Source organism: Nuphar pumila, chromosome 1, assembly GCF_984573655.1.
Source record: "Nuphar pumila chromosome 1, dmNupPumi1.hap1.1, whole genome shotgun sequence".
Classification (NCBI taxonomy): domain Eukaryota; kingdom Viridiplantae; phylum Streptophyta; class Magnoliopsida; order Nymphaeales; family Nymphaeaceae; genus Nuphar; species Nuphar pumila.
The window spans coordinates 35844994-35860521 of NC_143249.1; the positions used below are offsets into that span (position 1 = coordinate 35844994).

Here is a 15528-nt window from a genome sequence, read left to right on the forward strand (position 1 = left end):
CAACCAGTATAGAGTTAGGGTCCATTATAAAATCTCATTTTTTTTTTAAATTAGTTTTTTACGTTTTATTCACATTAATTACTCATCTAATTTTAAATAGTTTAAGGGTTTTGGTATTTTCTAAAATCATAATTTATTGATTAAAATATTTGCCAAAATTTGTTTTATGATCAAAATACCCTTTTTAAGAATTTTTTCTAAAAACCATTAAAATGTATCTAATTAAGTTCAAAATACTTTGAAAATACCTAGATGAATTAGTGACTCACTAACACCATTATTTTGCATGATAATTTAATTATTTAACAATATTTTATCTAAATTAGTTTTGAAAAATACTAATTTTACCCTTGTTCAATGGTCACTTTTAATACCAATAGTTGCAAATAAAAAGTAGAAATATATTGTAGAAATATATTTTCATTTCATTGATAAAGCTAAATTCTTTATTTATTTTCATTTACACACAAAATGGCTTGCAAAAACTTGGCCAACACCTTGCTAATCGATGCCCTCTCTGTTGTCACAGCCAAAAAAAATATTGATAAAACATTAAAACGTTGCGATCACCTTGTGATAAATCATTGATATTCATGACTATGGTTTTTAATAATTCTCAATATTAAGATATCAGTGTTTTCTGAGACATGGCGACATTTTATTAAAAAATCTCAAAGAAGTCAAAGAGGATTAGAATATAAAAAATGTTCAAATAAATAATTAGATATAAAAAATAAAAAAAAGGGGCACGTTGCGATCAGATCATGACAAGTTTTGAAAAATCATAAAACGTTAAAGAATTGCGATGAGTATGTAATAAAACATTTAGGTTAATAATTATGGTTCTCAGTAATTCTGTCAATATTAAGTTGATAAATAACAGAAAATTTGCTGCATTGGATTTACCATCTTTTTTGCTCGCCGGTGAGCCCCAGTCCCACAGTCCATTGGGGTCGTCAATGTTAGAGATTAATGGCACTATTGATGTGAACACCAATGCCACAAAAGCGCCAAGGGTTAAGCAAACTCTCTTACTAAAACAAGCCCGTTAAAAGGAGATTTAGGGAGAGGGAGGTAACCTAAAGGTCAAGTAGACTATAAATGTATGCTCTCCCCCACTTCTTCAACTTCGAACGTGGCAAATGAATACTTAAGTAGCTTATTTTTCAAACTCAAACGAGTCAGGGAATTCATTTTTCCGCTGAGAAAAGACACAGAAACCGCCGTTTGGTGACCTTCTCTGCTGAAGGAAGAGTTCTTCCCGTCAGGAAACCGACGGCCTGAATCTGTCTGAGAGGGGGCGATGGGCAATTCCGAGTCGTCCGATGCAGACCCGCGTTTCCTCTCTGCTTCCCGGTAGGAATTCTCTTTTCCCAGCAGAATTCCTTTATGTTTGGTTTTGGTTGATCTCTCTCTCTCTCTCATTGTTTTTCTTCTCTTCGTCTTCACACAGGAGCTTCACGAAGAAGGAGCTGGAGGATCTCCACTCACTCTTTGTTTCTCTTGCTGCACAATCACAAAGCAACCTCCGTTACATCACCCCCTCGGTGTTCCAGGTCTCTCTCTCTCTCTAGGCATGAGGGAGTGTTTGGATATTTTGCTATGGAATTTCGAAGTTGGGTCATCTCGATCTTTGAATTCCTGAACTTAGATTATATCGAGTGGATTTTTTTTTGTGTTCTGTTACAAATTCCACGTTTTTAAGCTCCAAACTGTTCGGTTTGGAGTTTAAAAGATGGAATTTGGGCAAGTTTCGAATTTGGGTATCGATCCAAACATTGGAATTATGTGTTTTTGACTCAGGAAACTGAAGCCCAGTTAATCCAAACACGCCCTGAATTAATTGAATCTTAATACTCCATAGAGGCCACCTCCATTTCATGTGTTGTATAATATGAAAATACTGTTTGGAATAATATGCCAGAAATTATTTCTTTTGGTGTTGTATTGCTTTGATAAATATTTGGGTTCATTTGCTTTTTGTGATCCTTTATCTGTTGATGAAAGTGTTAATAGGTAAATTTTAGATGGACAGTACATTACCGAAGTTCAGCATTTTTCGCAGGAGAAATCTTGGGTCTAGTGAGAAATTGAGTATCTTAAGTCGGTAGATGACGTGATTGACCAGCGTGCTAGTTCTGTATTGAGTAAATTTGATGGTTGTTCTGTTTCAATGCAAAACAAGATAAACGCCATTCCTGTATTTCATCATTTTTGTTGAGTATTAAACTGTTTGATTTGTCATAGCTGAAGTCCTTTCATTGAATCACTCGTTCGCTAGTGGTTTTCTCACCAAATTGTAGTAAACAAGCTTGAGCATCCCTGATACTCCATCCAGGTTGACTCCTTGCCACAAAGGGCTTCTAGTCTTTGGCATTTGTTTCACTTGCACTTTATTACATCGGATAGTAAGACCACACGTTTATTTGAGCATTCGAACTTTATTACATTGGTATAGCGGGAGTAACAGGCGCACACACACATATACAATTGGGAGTGTATTGAGAGAATGAAGCTTGTTGCTTGTTGTTATCTTTTTTTTTTTTTTAATATATCAATGAACTTTACTATTTCTCTTGAAAAATGGTTGTGCTTGAATGGTTCTTTGTGAATATGATCTTATCTACTTTTGATGATATCATGGGAGTGATAGAGAAGAACAGTTGGAACATGTATGAAAAACATGTCAATTCATCAGTCATGACCTTTTAGATTGGATATGTAAAAGCTAAAACCATAAATTGGAGCATGAGTAACGATTTATCAATAGTTACATTTTGGAAAATAGATAAAAGCTAAAACCATAATTTGCCTGAATATGACTCATAAGGAATTAGCATTTAGCAATTTTCAGAAAGAAACAACCATGTTCTCTCATTTATGTCAGGGCTTTCATTATCACAGAGATGCAAGTGTAAAAAACAGAAACACAACCCTAGAGGTATAAACTGTTAGAGATAAGCATGATCCAGGATCCATAGATCCAAAAGAAGGAAAGAATAAGGACTCTTATGAGAGGGATAAGGAGTTACAAAAGGGAAAGAAAAGCCACAAGGCTGGCCAGCTTAACAGAAAATCTAATGATATTGTTTTCCAAAATGTATCCACTATTATAGAAGACTCGTTTGGTAAATGTTGTTAGAGATCTCCTTGATTCTTGTAATTCTGTTCTTTAAGAATAGTGGGCATCTCACAGACGTGTGTGAGAGCTGTGAGATATCATGGACGTAGGTGGTCTCCCACCGAACCACGTTAACTCATGTTCCTTCATGCTTTTGCATTCTATGTTCCTGTGTGCTCTTTGATGGTATCAAAACCACAATCATCATTCGACTGTTAATATATATATATATATATATATACTTATATATATCAGCGGTGTTTTGGTCTTTTCCCTGTTGTAATAGGGACAGCCTACTAGGGGCTGTTTTGTATTTTTGTCTTTTTTATTTTCTGTTTTTTGTATTTTATTATTTCAGTCAATAGGACTGTTGGGACAGTCCAACTAGTCGTTGGACTGCTTCCATCAGTAATAAATATGATCGTTGGAGGCAGCCTCCCTTGGCTCTTTCTTGGCTCAATAAATAGGGCCATTCTCCATGTTGTTTGGCATGCTTTTCTAAGAATTCTTGTGACTAAATACAATATATATATCTATATATATATATTTTGTTGTTACTTGCGGTTTGTATTTTGTGTTCATCTCTATTGTGAGATTGTGATTGGCCTATTGGTGGCCCTTTTATATTTGAGTTCTCTTGTAGCCATTTATTGACATTCTATTGTATTTATTGTTTCATTTCATGGTATAAGAGCAACGGGCTCTTGTAATCTGAAAATCACTTAATCCGAGCTCTCTTTTTGGTGATCGCTATCCTCAAGTCATCCACTCCACATTGATCGTGATCATGGCCGAGAGGGAATCTTCTGTTATCTCTTTCAAGTTCAACAAAAACAACTATTTGATGTTATCAATCACTATGAAAAACCACATCAAAGGAAAACAACTATGGGGTTTCGTTAGTGGTACAATTGTATCTCCAAAAACATGTTGTAAGTATAAATATATATACTTATATACTTAGAGATACATATACATATAATATATTATATGTATATGTATCTCTACGTATATAAATATATATATTTATTCATATTTTTATTTTCTTACCCTAAAAGGGTATTCTTATAATCTTGCGCATATTCCATTTTGGAATATGTTGTAATTTATTTTTGCCTTTTACATTTCTTTATTTTTTGTTTTTAATATTTTTTCATAAAGTGCATTGGGGGTCCCCCAATAGAGTCGTTGGGAGCCCCCAACGACTCCTTTGGGAGCCCCCCTTTGCACTCCTTTCATTTTGTATAAATAGGGGTGTTCCCCCTTGTAAATCCTTAAGCTTGAGAGTCTCAAGCATTTGCTCCTTCTATAAAATACATGTATTGTTGCATGTTCATTGTTTTTACGCTTTTTGCGTATTTTGTTCAAGTGTTGTGAGAGTGCTTTCGTGCACTTCTTTTATAAAGTATTTATGCTTGTATGCGTATTGTCTCTTCATAGACAATTTTACATGGTATCAGAGCAAGGTTGGTGATTGATGATCGTGGGATTCTCCTTTTTTTTTATTGCCTTGATAACCGTGCCTTTGGATTCTTAGAAGTTGAAGTGGTGGATCTTGCTTCTCAAATATTTTAGAAGGATCTTTTGCAAGCTAGAAGTTGAAGCATTGTGTTGGTACGCCCTTCTTTCCTTTTCTTAACTCCTTAATGGGTGAAAAAGAGTCTCACTTCGCTCTTGGCTTCAAGTTGAATGGGTCCAACTACCATATTTGGGCCGGGAACATGGAGGCTCACATAAAAGGCAAAGGATTATGGGGTTATGTGCAAGGCACAATTCCGGAACCGGAACCCCAAATAACCATAATGGACGGAAGTGAAATCAAGATTCTTGAGGCAGAAGAAAGGATCAAAGCTCTTGAAGAATACTCCAAAAAGCACGACGAATGGGAAATGAAGAACTTCAAGATTCTTTCATGGTTCTTCGCATCCGTTGAAACAAAGATTAATGCCAATATTGTCAAATTCAAAAGAGCATCGGAAGCTTGGCGTTATCTCGAGAAAATGTATACATCAAGAGATCTATCCCACAAGTATTACCTTCAAAAGAAGGCTCTCTCCCTTACTTAAGGTGAAATGTCTATTAGGGAATATTTTGCCGACCTCTCCTCCATTTGGGATGAACTTTCCATGCTTGAACCAAAATGGAGTGGCGAGGCAATTGAACTCCGCCATAAGCAACTTGAAGAAGATCGGTTCTTCAATTTTTTGAATGGGTTAAGGCCGAAATTTGAGCAAATAAGGTCATCACTTCTATCCTCATTTACTCCTTCTCTTGAAGATGTTCTCACCAAATTAAGTGGTGAGGAGACTCGTATGAGTCTATGTAAACAAGGATCAAATGTTCTTGCGGTTCCTTAGAATTATGAATAAAATAATGAGGTCAATGCCGTATAAAGACCCGGAAATAATGTAAAGACCTATCGTCCTCCTTATTTCAAATTACAAAATCAAGGAAATGATGGTGGACAAAGAGGAAAGAGAGACTATAGCAAGATCATTTGTCATTTTTGTAAAGAACCGGGGCATATCAAGCCCATATGTCCCAAATGGAAGAAACTTCTCGCCATGGCTACAACCGGTGTACCACAAAAGGAAGAGGCATCATCAAGTGGGTCACTCTCTTTAAATCAAATAGTGGAAGCCCTTCAACCTCTTCTCAAGGGAGCTACCTCCGGTGCTGCCGTGTCCACTTCTTCCTTTCCAGGTAAAGTCTCTTGGCTTTTGGACTCAGGTGCATCTTTTCATATGTCCCCAAACATGTCTTCGCTTTCCGACTATTCAAAAAATGTTTCTCCATCCTTTGTTTCCACTGCGGATGGAACCTCTCTTGAAATTAAATGAATAGGTAATTTTGAAACTCAAGATTTTTTCATTCCAAAAATTAGATTCATACTTAAACTAAACTTAAACCTTCTCTCTGTTTCTCAACTCTCTGACCATGGTTGCGATACTAAATTTTCGTGTAATAAATGTTTAATACAGGATCGCCGGTCCGGGAAATTGATTGGGGAAGGCTTTAGAAAAGAAGACTTATACTATATGGAATCTCTTCAAGTTCCAAAATCTTTTTGTAATGTTGCCCGAAACAAAGATATAAATATGTGGCACAAAAGACTTGGTCATCCTAATATCACCAAGTTATCTTATTTACATTTTGCGAAGGACCTATGTAAAAGTTTATTTTCTTGTAATGATTGTATTCTCGGAAAAATGCAAAGTTTACCTTTTGAGCAAAGAACTATGTTCTCATCTAAAACCTTTGAAATTGTTCATTCCGATGTTTGGGGACCCGCACCTGTTGTCTCAAAAGGAGGCTTCTCTTATTATGTCATTTTTGTGGATGATTTCTCTAGATATTCATGGATCTTTTTTCTTAAGTTCAAACATGAAGTTTTTTCATGCTTTAAAACCTTCCATTCAATGATCAAGAATCAATTCAACAGTAATATAAAGATTTTACAAGTGATTCTGGAGGAGAATATCTCTCCAACCAATTTAAAATATATCTTGAAGATCACAGAATCATTCACCAAAGATCTTGTCCTAAAACCCCTCAACAGAATGGGTTGGCCGAAAAAAAACATATAGGCATATCATTGAGACCACTAGAACCCTTCTTATTTCCCAAAACATTCATAAATTTTTTTGGCTGAAGCAGCTCTTGCTTCTGTTTATCTGATAAATCGCTTACCTTCTAGGATATTAGGGAAAATATCCCCTTTTGAGATTTTATATAAGCTCGAACCTGATTATAATAGGTTACGAGTCTTCGGGTGTAAGTGTTTCATACTTACGGATAAAAATGACAAGCTCTCTCCCAAAGCTATCCCCTGCACTTTTCTTGGATATTCTGAAACTCAAAAAGGATTTCGTTGTTATGATCTTCGAGATGATAAGTTGTATGTCTCTAGAAATGTAACTTTTTTGGAAAATGAAAGTGGATTTGAAAAAAATGTTTCTCAATAAGAAAATTTTGACTACTCCTTCCTTTTTGACTTATTGTCTAGTAATGATGATATATCTAGTGATGATGATGTATCATCAAACCATGATGAGGAAATTGATGGTGATATTGAAGAACATAACCCACTCAATGAACAAGAAAACAGAATTTCAAGTGATCCAATAACCTACTCACGCAGAAACCAAGATACCTTTAGAAGTGCTATTGATCAATATAGTGAACTTGTTCCTGCTCTCGATCACTGAAGATCTGAGAGGAATAGGAGACCTCCAACTCGTTTTGTCTCTTTTGATTCATTTTCACCCCGATATAGGCTTGTCTTAGTGCCATTCATTCTTATTTTGAACCAAGAAATTTTGAAGAAGCTAAAAAATGTATAGAATGGCAAGAAGCTATGCAAAATGAACTTAATGCTCTTAAAAAGGCTGAAACTTGAGATTTCCAAACTCTACCCATAGGAAAGAAAACTATAGGTTGTCGATGGGTTTTTAAGGTTAAAACTAAGAGCGACAGATCCCTTGAAAGGTATAAAGCTCGCTTAGTTGCAAAAGGGTATGGGCAAGAGTGTGAAATTGATTATGAAGAAACTTTTGCTCCTGTAGCCCGAATGGTTACAGTTAGATGTCTTATCACTATTGCATCTATTAAGAATTGAAATATTTTTCAAATGGATGTGAAAAGTGCTTTTTTAAATGGTGATCTTAATGAAGAAGTGTATATGGATGCTCCACCAGGCATGAAGATTCCTAAAGATAAAGTTCTTCGTCTTCGAAAGACCCTCTATGGTTTGAAATAGGCCCCCAAAGCCTGGTATGACAGATTTACCAGTGTAATGCTGGAAAATGGTTTCTCCTTATGTTATACTGACACTACTCTATTTACTAGAAAATCTAAGACATGGATTGTGATATTATTACTATATGTTGATGGCATGTTAATTACAGGTGATGATGTTCAAGGAGTCAAGGGTATTAAGTCCGTCTTGACTTCAAAATTTGAGATGTCAAACTTGGGTTTTCTGACATATTTTCTTGGAATTGAGGTTGCCTATTCGCAACGTGTTTATTTTCTATCTCAGTCTAAACTTGCTTGCGAGATTATTGACAGGTCAGGAATTTTTGATGACAAAGTATGCGAAACTCCTGAAGTTGTGGGAGCAAAAATGAAGATTGACGACGGTGTTCCTCTAACCGATCCTACTCCTTACAGGCAGTTGGTAGGTTCTTTAATGTATCTTAGCATTACCCTGTTACGACAATGAAGCCATACATGATACTTCAAGTACAAGGTTTTGATGATGAACAAGTAGAATCAACTGCATTTCAGCTAAGGCTATGAAGAAATTGAAGAATTCAGTGAAGAATCCTTGAAGACTAGTGTGCAAATGTTTAATTCATTAAAAGTCTTAGATTCTTGTAAGAGCCTTACTTAGAGTGCATATTTAGGTTGCATTTCACCTTAAAAGTCTTTAGAAAAACTTTTCTAAAAGAAACTCTTTTGAAACTCTTTTTAGAAAACTCTTTTCTTAAATTTTCATGTTTATTAGTCGACCAATAGACTTATCAGTCGACTAATCCTTTCGCGCCATATTTTCTAAAAAGTCATTTTTGTCAAATTAGTCGACCGAAGGTTTTATCAGTCGACTGGACAGAATGTATGTTTTCTGGAAAATTAGCAGCAGTCGACTAATGCTTTTTATCAGTCGACCGAACAGAATGTTTGTTTTTCAGAAGATTTTAGCAGCAGTCGACTAAAAGGTTTTTCAGTCTACTGATGATATTATCAGTCGACTAACTTTTCTCCAGTCGACTAAAGTTTCAAAAGTTCAGATTTTCAAACGGCTCGATTAACAGATCAGTCGACCGACGATAACTGTCAGTCTACTAATAACTAACTATTAGTCGACTAACTGATGTTTCAGTCGACTAATTTTGCCGTTTTCCTGAAACTTCAAAAAGGCGTGTCTTTTCATTTTTCAAACGTTTTGATCGTTCGAAATGGACCGTTTTGACACCCTTTCATACTCTCAACGTATGGAATCTTTTAACTATAAATATGAGTGCATTTTACACTCAAAAACAACAATTCAATCGATTTGAATCTTGCTTTTCACTCTTATTCAGTCAAGTATTGATTTTCTCACACGTGATATTTTCACTTCAGTTTTTTCACTCAAATCACTTTGAGAGATAGTGAATTCGTGAGTAGAGTGTTTCAACAACCTCAAAAGCCAATTGCATCTCATTTGCATTCAAAAGGAAGGCTCATAGGTAGTATTGTAAGTTGTTATTTCTTTTGTGTAAAAAGAAGGACTCCTTGGTGTAAAGGAGTTGTTTGCTTTCAGTGGGATTGTTACTGAAAGAGAGACCGGTTATGGTCTGTGTGATCTTGTAGTTTACAAGGTTGATAGTGGAAAATCTCAAGCGGGTTTTGCTTGGGGACTGGATGTAGGTCGGGTTTGACCGAACCAGGATAAAATCTTGTGTTCTTTGTGTGTTTGCTTTGAGATTTGCAAAATCCTTCAATATTCCGCAGAAAATTTTTAAAGCACTATTCACCCCCCCTCTAGTGCTCGTTGCCTCGATCCTAGTGCACTTTCATACCCGACCTGATTTGTCACATGCTATACACATCGCCAGTCAGTTCCAGCACGCTCCTACAACCATTCATATGAGTGTTGTGCTTCGCATCATCAGATATTTGAAGGGAACTGCAAATAAGGGGGTATTTTTATCTTCTTCTTTTGAATTGAAATTACTTGCTTATACTCACTCAGATTGGGGAGGTGACCCTAGTAACCGTCACTCCACCACTGACTTTTGTGTTTTCTTAGGTGAGTCCTTGATCTATGGCGATGTAAAAAGCAACAGAAGGTCTCTCTGTCATCCACCGAAGCCGAATATAGAGCCATGGCATCCACTACCATGAAAATTGTATGGATTCGACGCCTTTTGGAAGATATGAGAGTACTGATAAGAAAACCAACAAAGCTGTGCTGTAACAATAAAAGCGCAATTTATATTGCCAAGAATCACACATTTCACGAGCGAACAAAGCATATAGAAATGGACTACCACTATGTCAGAGAAGAATATTTGAAGAAGATCATTGATCTACCATACGTGACGTCTGAGTATCAACTTGCAGACTTCACAAAAGCACTATGTTCGCCCAAATTTCATTTCCTTCTTGACAAACTTGCGGTTATCGCACCGTAAGTTTGAGGGGGGTGTTAAAATGTATCTCCAAAAACATGTTGTAAGTATAAATATATATACTTATATACTTAGAGATACATATACATATAGTATATTATATGTATATGTATCTCTACGTATATAAATATATATATATATATATATATTTATTCATAATTTTATTTTCTTACCCTAAAAGGGTATTCTTGTAATCTTGCACATATTCCATTTTGGAATATGTTGTAATTTATTCTTGCCTTTTACATTTCTTTATTTTTTGTTTTTAATATTTTTTCATAAAGTGCATTGGGGGTCCCCCAATAGAGTCGTTGGGGGCTCCCCAACGGTCACAAATGTGACCGTTGGGGGCTCCCCAACGACTCCTTTGGGAGCCCCCCTTTGCACTCCTTTCATTTTGTATAAATAGGGGTGTTTCCTCTTGTAAATCCTTAAGCTTGAGAGTCTCAAGCATTTGCTCTTTCTATAAAATACATGCATTGTTGCATGTTCATTGTTTTTACGCTTTTTGCGTATTTTGTTCAAGTGTTGTGAGAGTGCTTTCGTGCACTTCTTTTATAAAGTATTTATGCTTGTATGCATATTGTCTCTTCATAGACAATTTTACAATAATTACCGAATCTCAATTAAAGTTGACAAGCAAAGAAGGATATCAAGTAAAAGCTCTCTCCAACGAAAGAAAAACAAGCCTTGAAAGAATACCAAGACAAGTTCGAGGATTGGGAGGCAACTAATGCTCAAATACTCTCATGGTTCATGAATACCATGGAGTTCAAGATTGCCACCAATATCATTAAATTCAATAAGGCAATTGATGTTTGAATATTTCTAAAGAGCACATTCATTCAAAGAGACATGGTGCATTTGTATTTTCTCCAAGAAAAGGTACGCACTACCAAACAAGGAGATAAAAGTATTATAAATTATTTTGGTCTCTTATCACCATTATGGGATGAATTAACTATGCTTGAGCCTAAGTGGGAATGCCTGACAATAGAAATGACACAAAAACAAGTTGAGAGAGTTTTTTTTTTCTTGTATGGGCTGAAGCCGGAATTCGAGCAAGTGAAGTCATCCTTCCTTCATAGAATATCTCCACCAATTATAAGTGAGGCTCTTGCCGAAGTGTGTCAAGAAGAAACAAGGCTTGGAATGTACAAGACAATAAGGAGGTTCTTGTCGTGTCAAGACCCGGGAACCCTGTTGAGGACATATAAGCCTCCTCACTTTGAGAAAAAGTTTAATGGAGGAGATTTTGATATTTGGGGTCATACGAAAAGAAGCACCAGAGTTAAGGAGCCAAGAAAAGTTACCAGGATCGGAGAAGGATGAAACAACTGCTCCAATCGAGGCTTCGGTTGATGAGGATGCTCCTTTGAGAAGAGGTTAAAGGATCCTCATTAGTTGAGCCATAGATATAGGTGCATCTTGATCTTTTGATTCTGATCCAACAGATGCAACTTTCTTTTTTTCTCTTCTTTTTAACTTAGGACATTGAAGCCTATAGTGCCCCGGCTCATGACAATGGTGGCAATTGACTTTTCTTTTATCAAAATCACTATTTTGTCTTCTAAAGTGGGGCAACTTATAAGTACGCACATAATTTTTCGGTCTAGATACAACTAAAACGAAATCATCTTTAGGCTTTGGAGTATTTTTTCTAAGTATATTTTCCTCGATAGTCAGTTCCTTTATAGTTTGAATGATAGAAGGAACATTTTCACGATGTAAAAAAGCTGATTTGATTGACTCAAATTTCGGCCTTAAACAATTTATAAACTGATAAAAATGTTCCATATCGAGTTGCTTTTGGCGAAGCTCGATATCTTCAGAACAATGGCATTTTGGCTCAAGAAGAGCCAATTCTTTTCAAAGTTCGGATAACTCATTGTAGTATTCTCTAATAGTTTTGTCTTTTTGAGTCATCATTTTAACTTTATTTTGCAAATTGCACACACGTGCAATATCTTTAAGGGAATATATACTTCTAAGGTATTCTCAAGCTTTATCGGCATGCTCAAATTTGGCAAGACTAGAGCATTTCTTAATGTCAACGCTATTAATTAGCCATGACATAATTTTGGCGTGCCCTATCCTCCACTCTTTTCATTTTTTCTCATAGGTTGCCAAAGCCTTATTCTTCTCTCCTTCCGTGAGAGGTACTTCTTTGTCATTCTCAATTTTTATGAGAACTAGTTTAGGTTCTGAATTGAAACCATCAACTATACCCCATAACCCTTTTTCTCAAATGTGGTGCTTCATGATTGAAGCCCACATTACATAGTTGGTGTCATTTAATTTCATGGGTATGATGGTGATTTTATCATTGTCATTAATCTTTTACAAAGGTGAGAAAAAAAAGGATAGGTAGGAGAAAGAAAAAGAGAGATAAGAGAGGAGGAAAACAAGCACACTCACAAATTTTCGTAGCCAATATTCCTCCAAACGCTTTCCTTCTTAAAAAAAGATCACTTGAATCACGAACAAGAAGATGAGTCGCCCTTTGCAAAAGAGGCACGAAAAACGAGGTGAAAATTCTCCAAGATCTAAAAATCTTCAAGGCTCTGATACTATGTAATGAAATGGTGGTCTTCCACAAAAGCACTAAAACTCACAAAGGGGTGTCTATTGGAGACACTACAAGCATAACCCACAAAAGAATATAAATGGAAGAACACAATAAAAATAATAATCTTTTATTTCTCACAAGAAATGCTTAGGAAGCATTGATTTACAATAGAGGGGATCACCCCTATTTATACAAGAAGGGTGAGTAGAGGAGAGCTCTCCTTTGGAGTCGTTGGACCTAGTCCAACAGCTCTAATTATAGCCGTTGGAAGTCCAACGGCTGTAAGTCTAGTCAAGTTCTATTTGGAACTTGACTAGATTCTAAGTCTAGTTCAAAAAGAACTAGATAAAAATAAAAATACAGAAAAGAAAGAAAAAAGAAAAATAAATATTACATTATTATATTATATATATATATATATATATTACATTTTACATTTTAACACATTTTTGGCCATTTATAACCTTGGGTGCGGGTTGACTGCACCCGGTGCGATTGATTCTTATGGTAGCCATACCGGGTGCCGCCCCCGCCCCTGTTGACGCGGGTGCGACGACCCTTAAGAAGAGTCCATGTGACATCAATTGTATTCATTCTAATCTATGTGGACAGCATCCTTGTCATTGGGAATTCATCTCAATATCTTAATACTCTTGTTCAACAATTGGGAGATGCCTTTGCTGTTAAGGATCTTGGTACACTGCATGTTTTTCTAGGTCTTGAAGCTGTTTGGACATCTTACTGTCTTCATCTTTCCCAGAAGAAATATGCTCTGGATCTCCTTCATTGTGCAGATATGGTTAGAGCCAAACCGGTCCATACACCTATGCTGACCTTTGCTCCTTTACGGCCAATACCGAGACCACTTATCATGATCCAACCCAGTACCGAAGTATTGTTGACGCACTTCAGTACCTGACTCTTACCCGTCAAGATATGGCCTTCGATGTTAGCAAGGTGTGTCAGTTTATGCACCGACCCACCAATGATCATTGGTCTGCTGTCAAGATGATCATTCACTATGTTAAATTTACTATCCAACATGACATTCTTATTAGGCCCACTACTTGTCTCACCCTCTCTGCTTACTCAGATGCTGACTAGTCTGGGTGTCCCGACGACCGTAAGCCCACTGGGGAATATGCAGTTTTTCTGGGTCCCAATAATATTTCATGGAGTTCCAAAAAGCAACACACGGTGGCTAGATTCAGTACTGAAGTTGAGTATAGATCCGTTGCCAATAGTGCTACAGAGCTAATTTGGGTTCAGTTCTTGCTAAAGGAGCTTGGCATCACTCGGTCCTCACCGCTTGTTCTCTGGTGCGACGATGTCAATGCCACGTACATGGCTGTCCATCCAGTCTTCCACCAAAGAAGTGAGCATGTTGAAATTGAAGTGTATTTTGTCAGATCGAGTAGCAAAGAACCAACTTGTGGTTTGACATATTCCATCCCAAGATCAGCTTGGGGATATCTTTACCAAACCACTGCCCATGGTTCAGTTTGATAGTCTCAGGTCCAAACTCAATGTCTCTTCTGATCCGATAAGTTTGCGGGGGATGTTGGAGATAAGCATGATCCAGGATCCATAGATCCAAAAGGAGGAAGGGATAAGGACTCATATGAGAGGAATACGGATTTACAAGGAACAAAAAGCCACAAGGCTGGCCAACTTAACAGAAAATCTAATGATATTGTTTTCCAAAATGTATACACTGTTATAGGAGACTCTTTTGGTAAATGTTGATAGAGATCTCCTTGATTCTTGTAATCCTGTTATTTAAGAATAGTGGGCAACTCACAGACATGTGTGAGAGCTCTGAGATATTGTGGACGTAGGTGGTCTCCCACCAAACCACGTTAACTTGTGCTCTTTTAATAAAAAGGGTAAAAAAGAACAATGGTGCTAGTACTTTTGAGGCTTTAATACCTTAGAAAACTAGTTTAAATGGCTTGTCTTTTTCTTTTCATCCAGTTATGAATATTTCGGATAATGATGTACTGGAATGATTATGTTAGGTATATTTTGGGATCCATGGACCTCTTGGGGAGAGGATTTTTTATTTGGTTACTCAAAAGCGGAATGACCAGGAGCTTACATATCAGGATCTGGTAATTGCTAAAGTGAGTTTTCAACTGCTTTTGTGGTTTTTTTCTGTTCTGTTCTTACTGATTTAATGTATGCCTTGTAGAAGTTTGGTCTATAATTGGTTTTTTGTGGGTTTGTTCTTGTGGGAGCATTTTCTTAAAAAAAAATGCTGTATTGTAAACTGGATGAGGCAATTTATCCTCATCAAATGATGTAAGCAGATCAATGAAAGAAGGGCTGCCATTATTTCCTAGATGTAACCTTTTTTTTTGCGTTGGCATCACTATATCACCCTGGAATCTTCTCTATTTTCATAATGATATTGATACATTGTATCTGCAGCTGCAATGCTCTAGGAAATACTTTTTGTAGAAATCCCAAGTTACTAGATGTTTCAGAAATTCCATAATATGAGATTTTTTCATTTGTTAACTACAGGCATCATATGAGAAAGGGACTCGGGATGACATTGATGATTTTTTATATCAAATTTTGGATGTAACTGGAGATGGTCTTGTGAATAGGTAAGATCTTTACAAAACATCTATTTGAGTTCTTGCCTTCCTGTTTCT

At 36.4% G+C, this 15528-nt stretch overlaps 1 protein-coding gene across 2 annotated transcripts in view; it reads left to right on the forward strand.

Annotated features, from left to right (window-relative positions):
• The first annotated feature begins 1197 nt into the window (after positions 1 to 1197).
• The window catches only part of LOC149848682 (TLD-domain containing nucleolar protein), an 86980-nt gene continuing 72649 nt past the window's right edge, over positions 1198 to 15528 (forward strand). For both annotated transcript variants that reach the window (XM_089996876.1, XM_089996880.1), the window contains exons 1-4: positions 1198 to 1356; positions 1454 to 1556; positions 14887 to 14991; positions 15395 to 15480. In XM_089996876.1, coding sequence (XP_089853002.1) covers positions 1304 to 1356; positions 1454 to 1556; positions 14887 to 14991; positions 15395 to 15480 — 347 coding nt within the window. In that variant the 5' untranslated portion in view covers positions 1198 to 1303. The remainder of the gene's footprint in view (positions 1357 to 1453; positions 1557 to 14886; positions 14992 to 15394; positions 15481 to 15528) is intronic.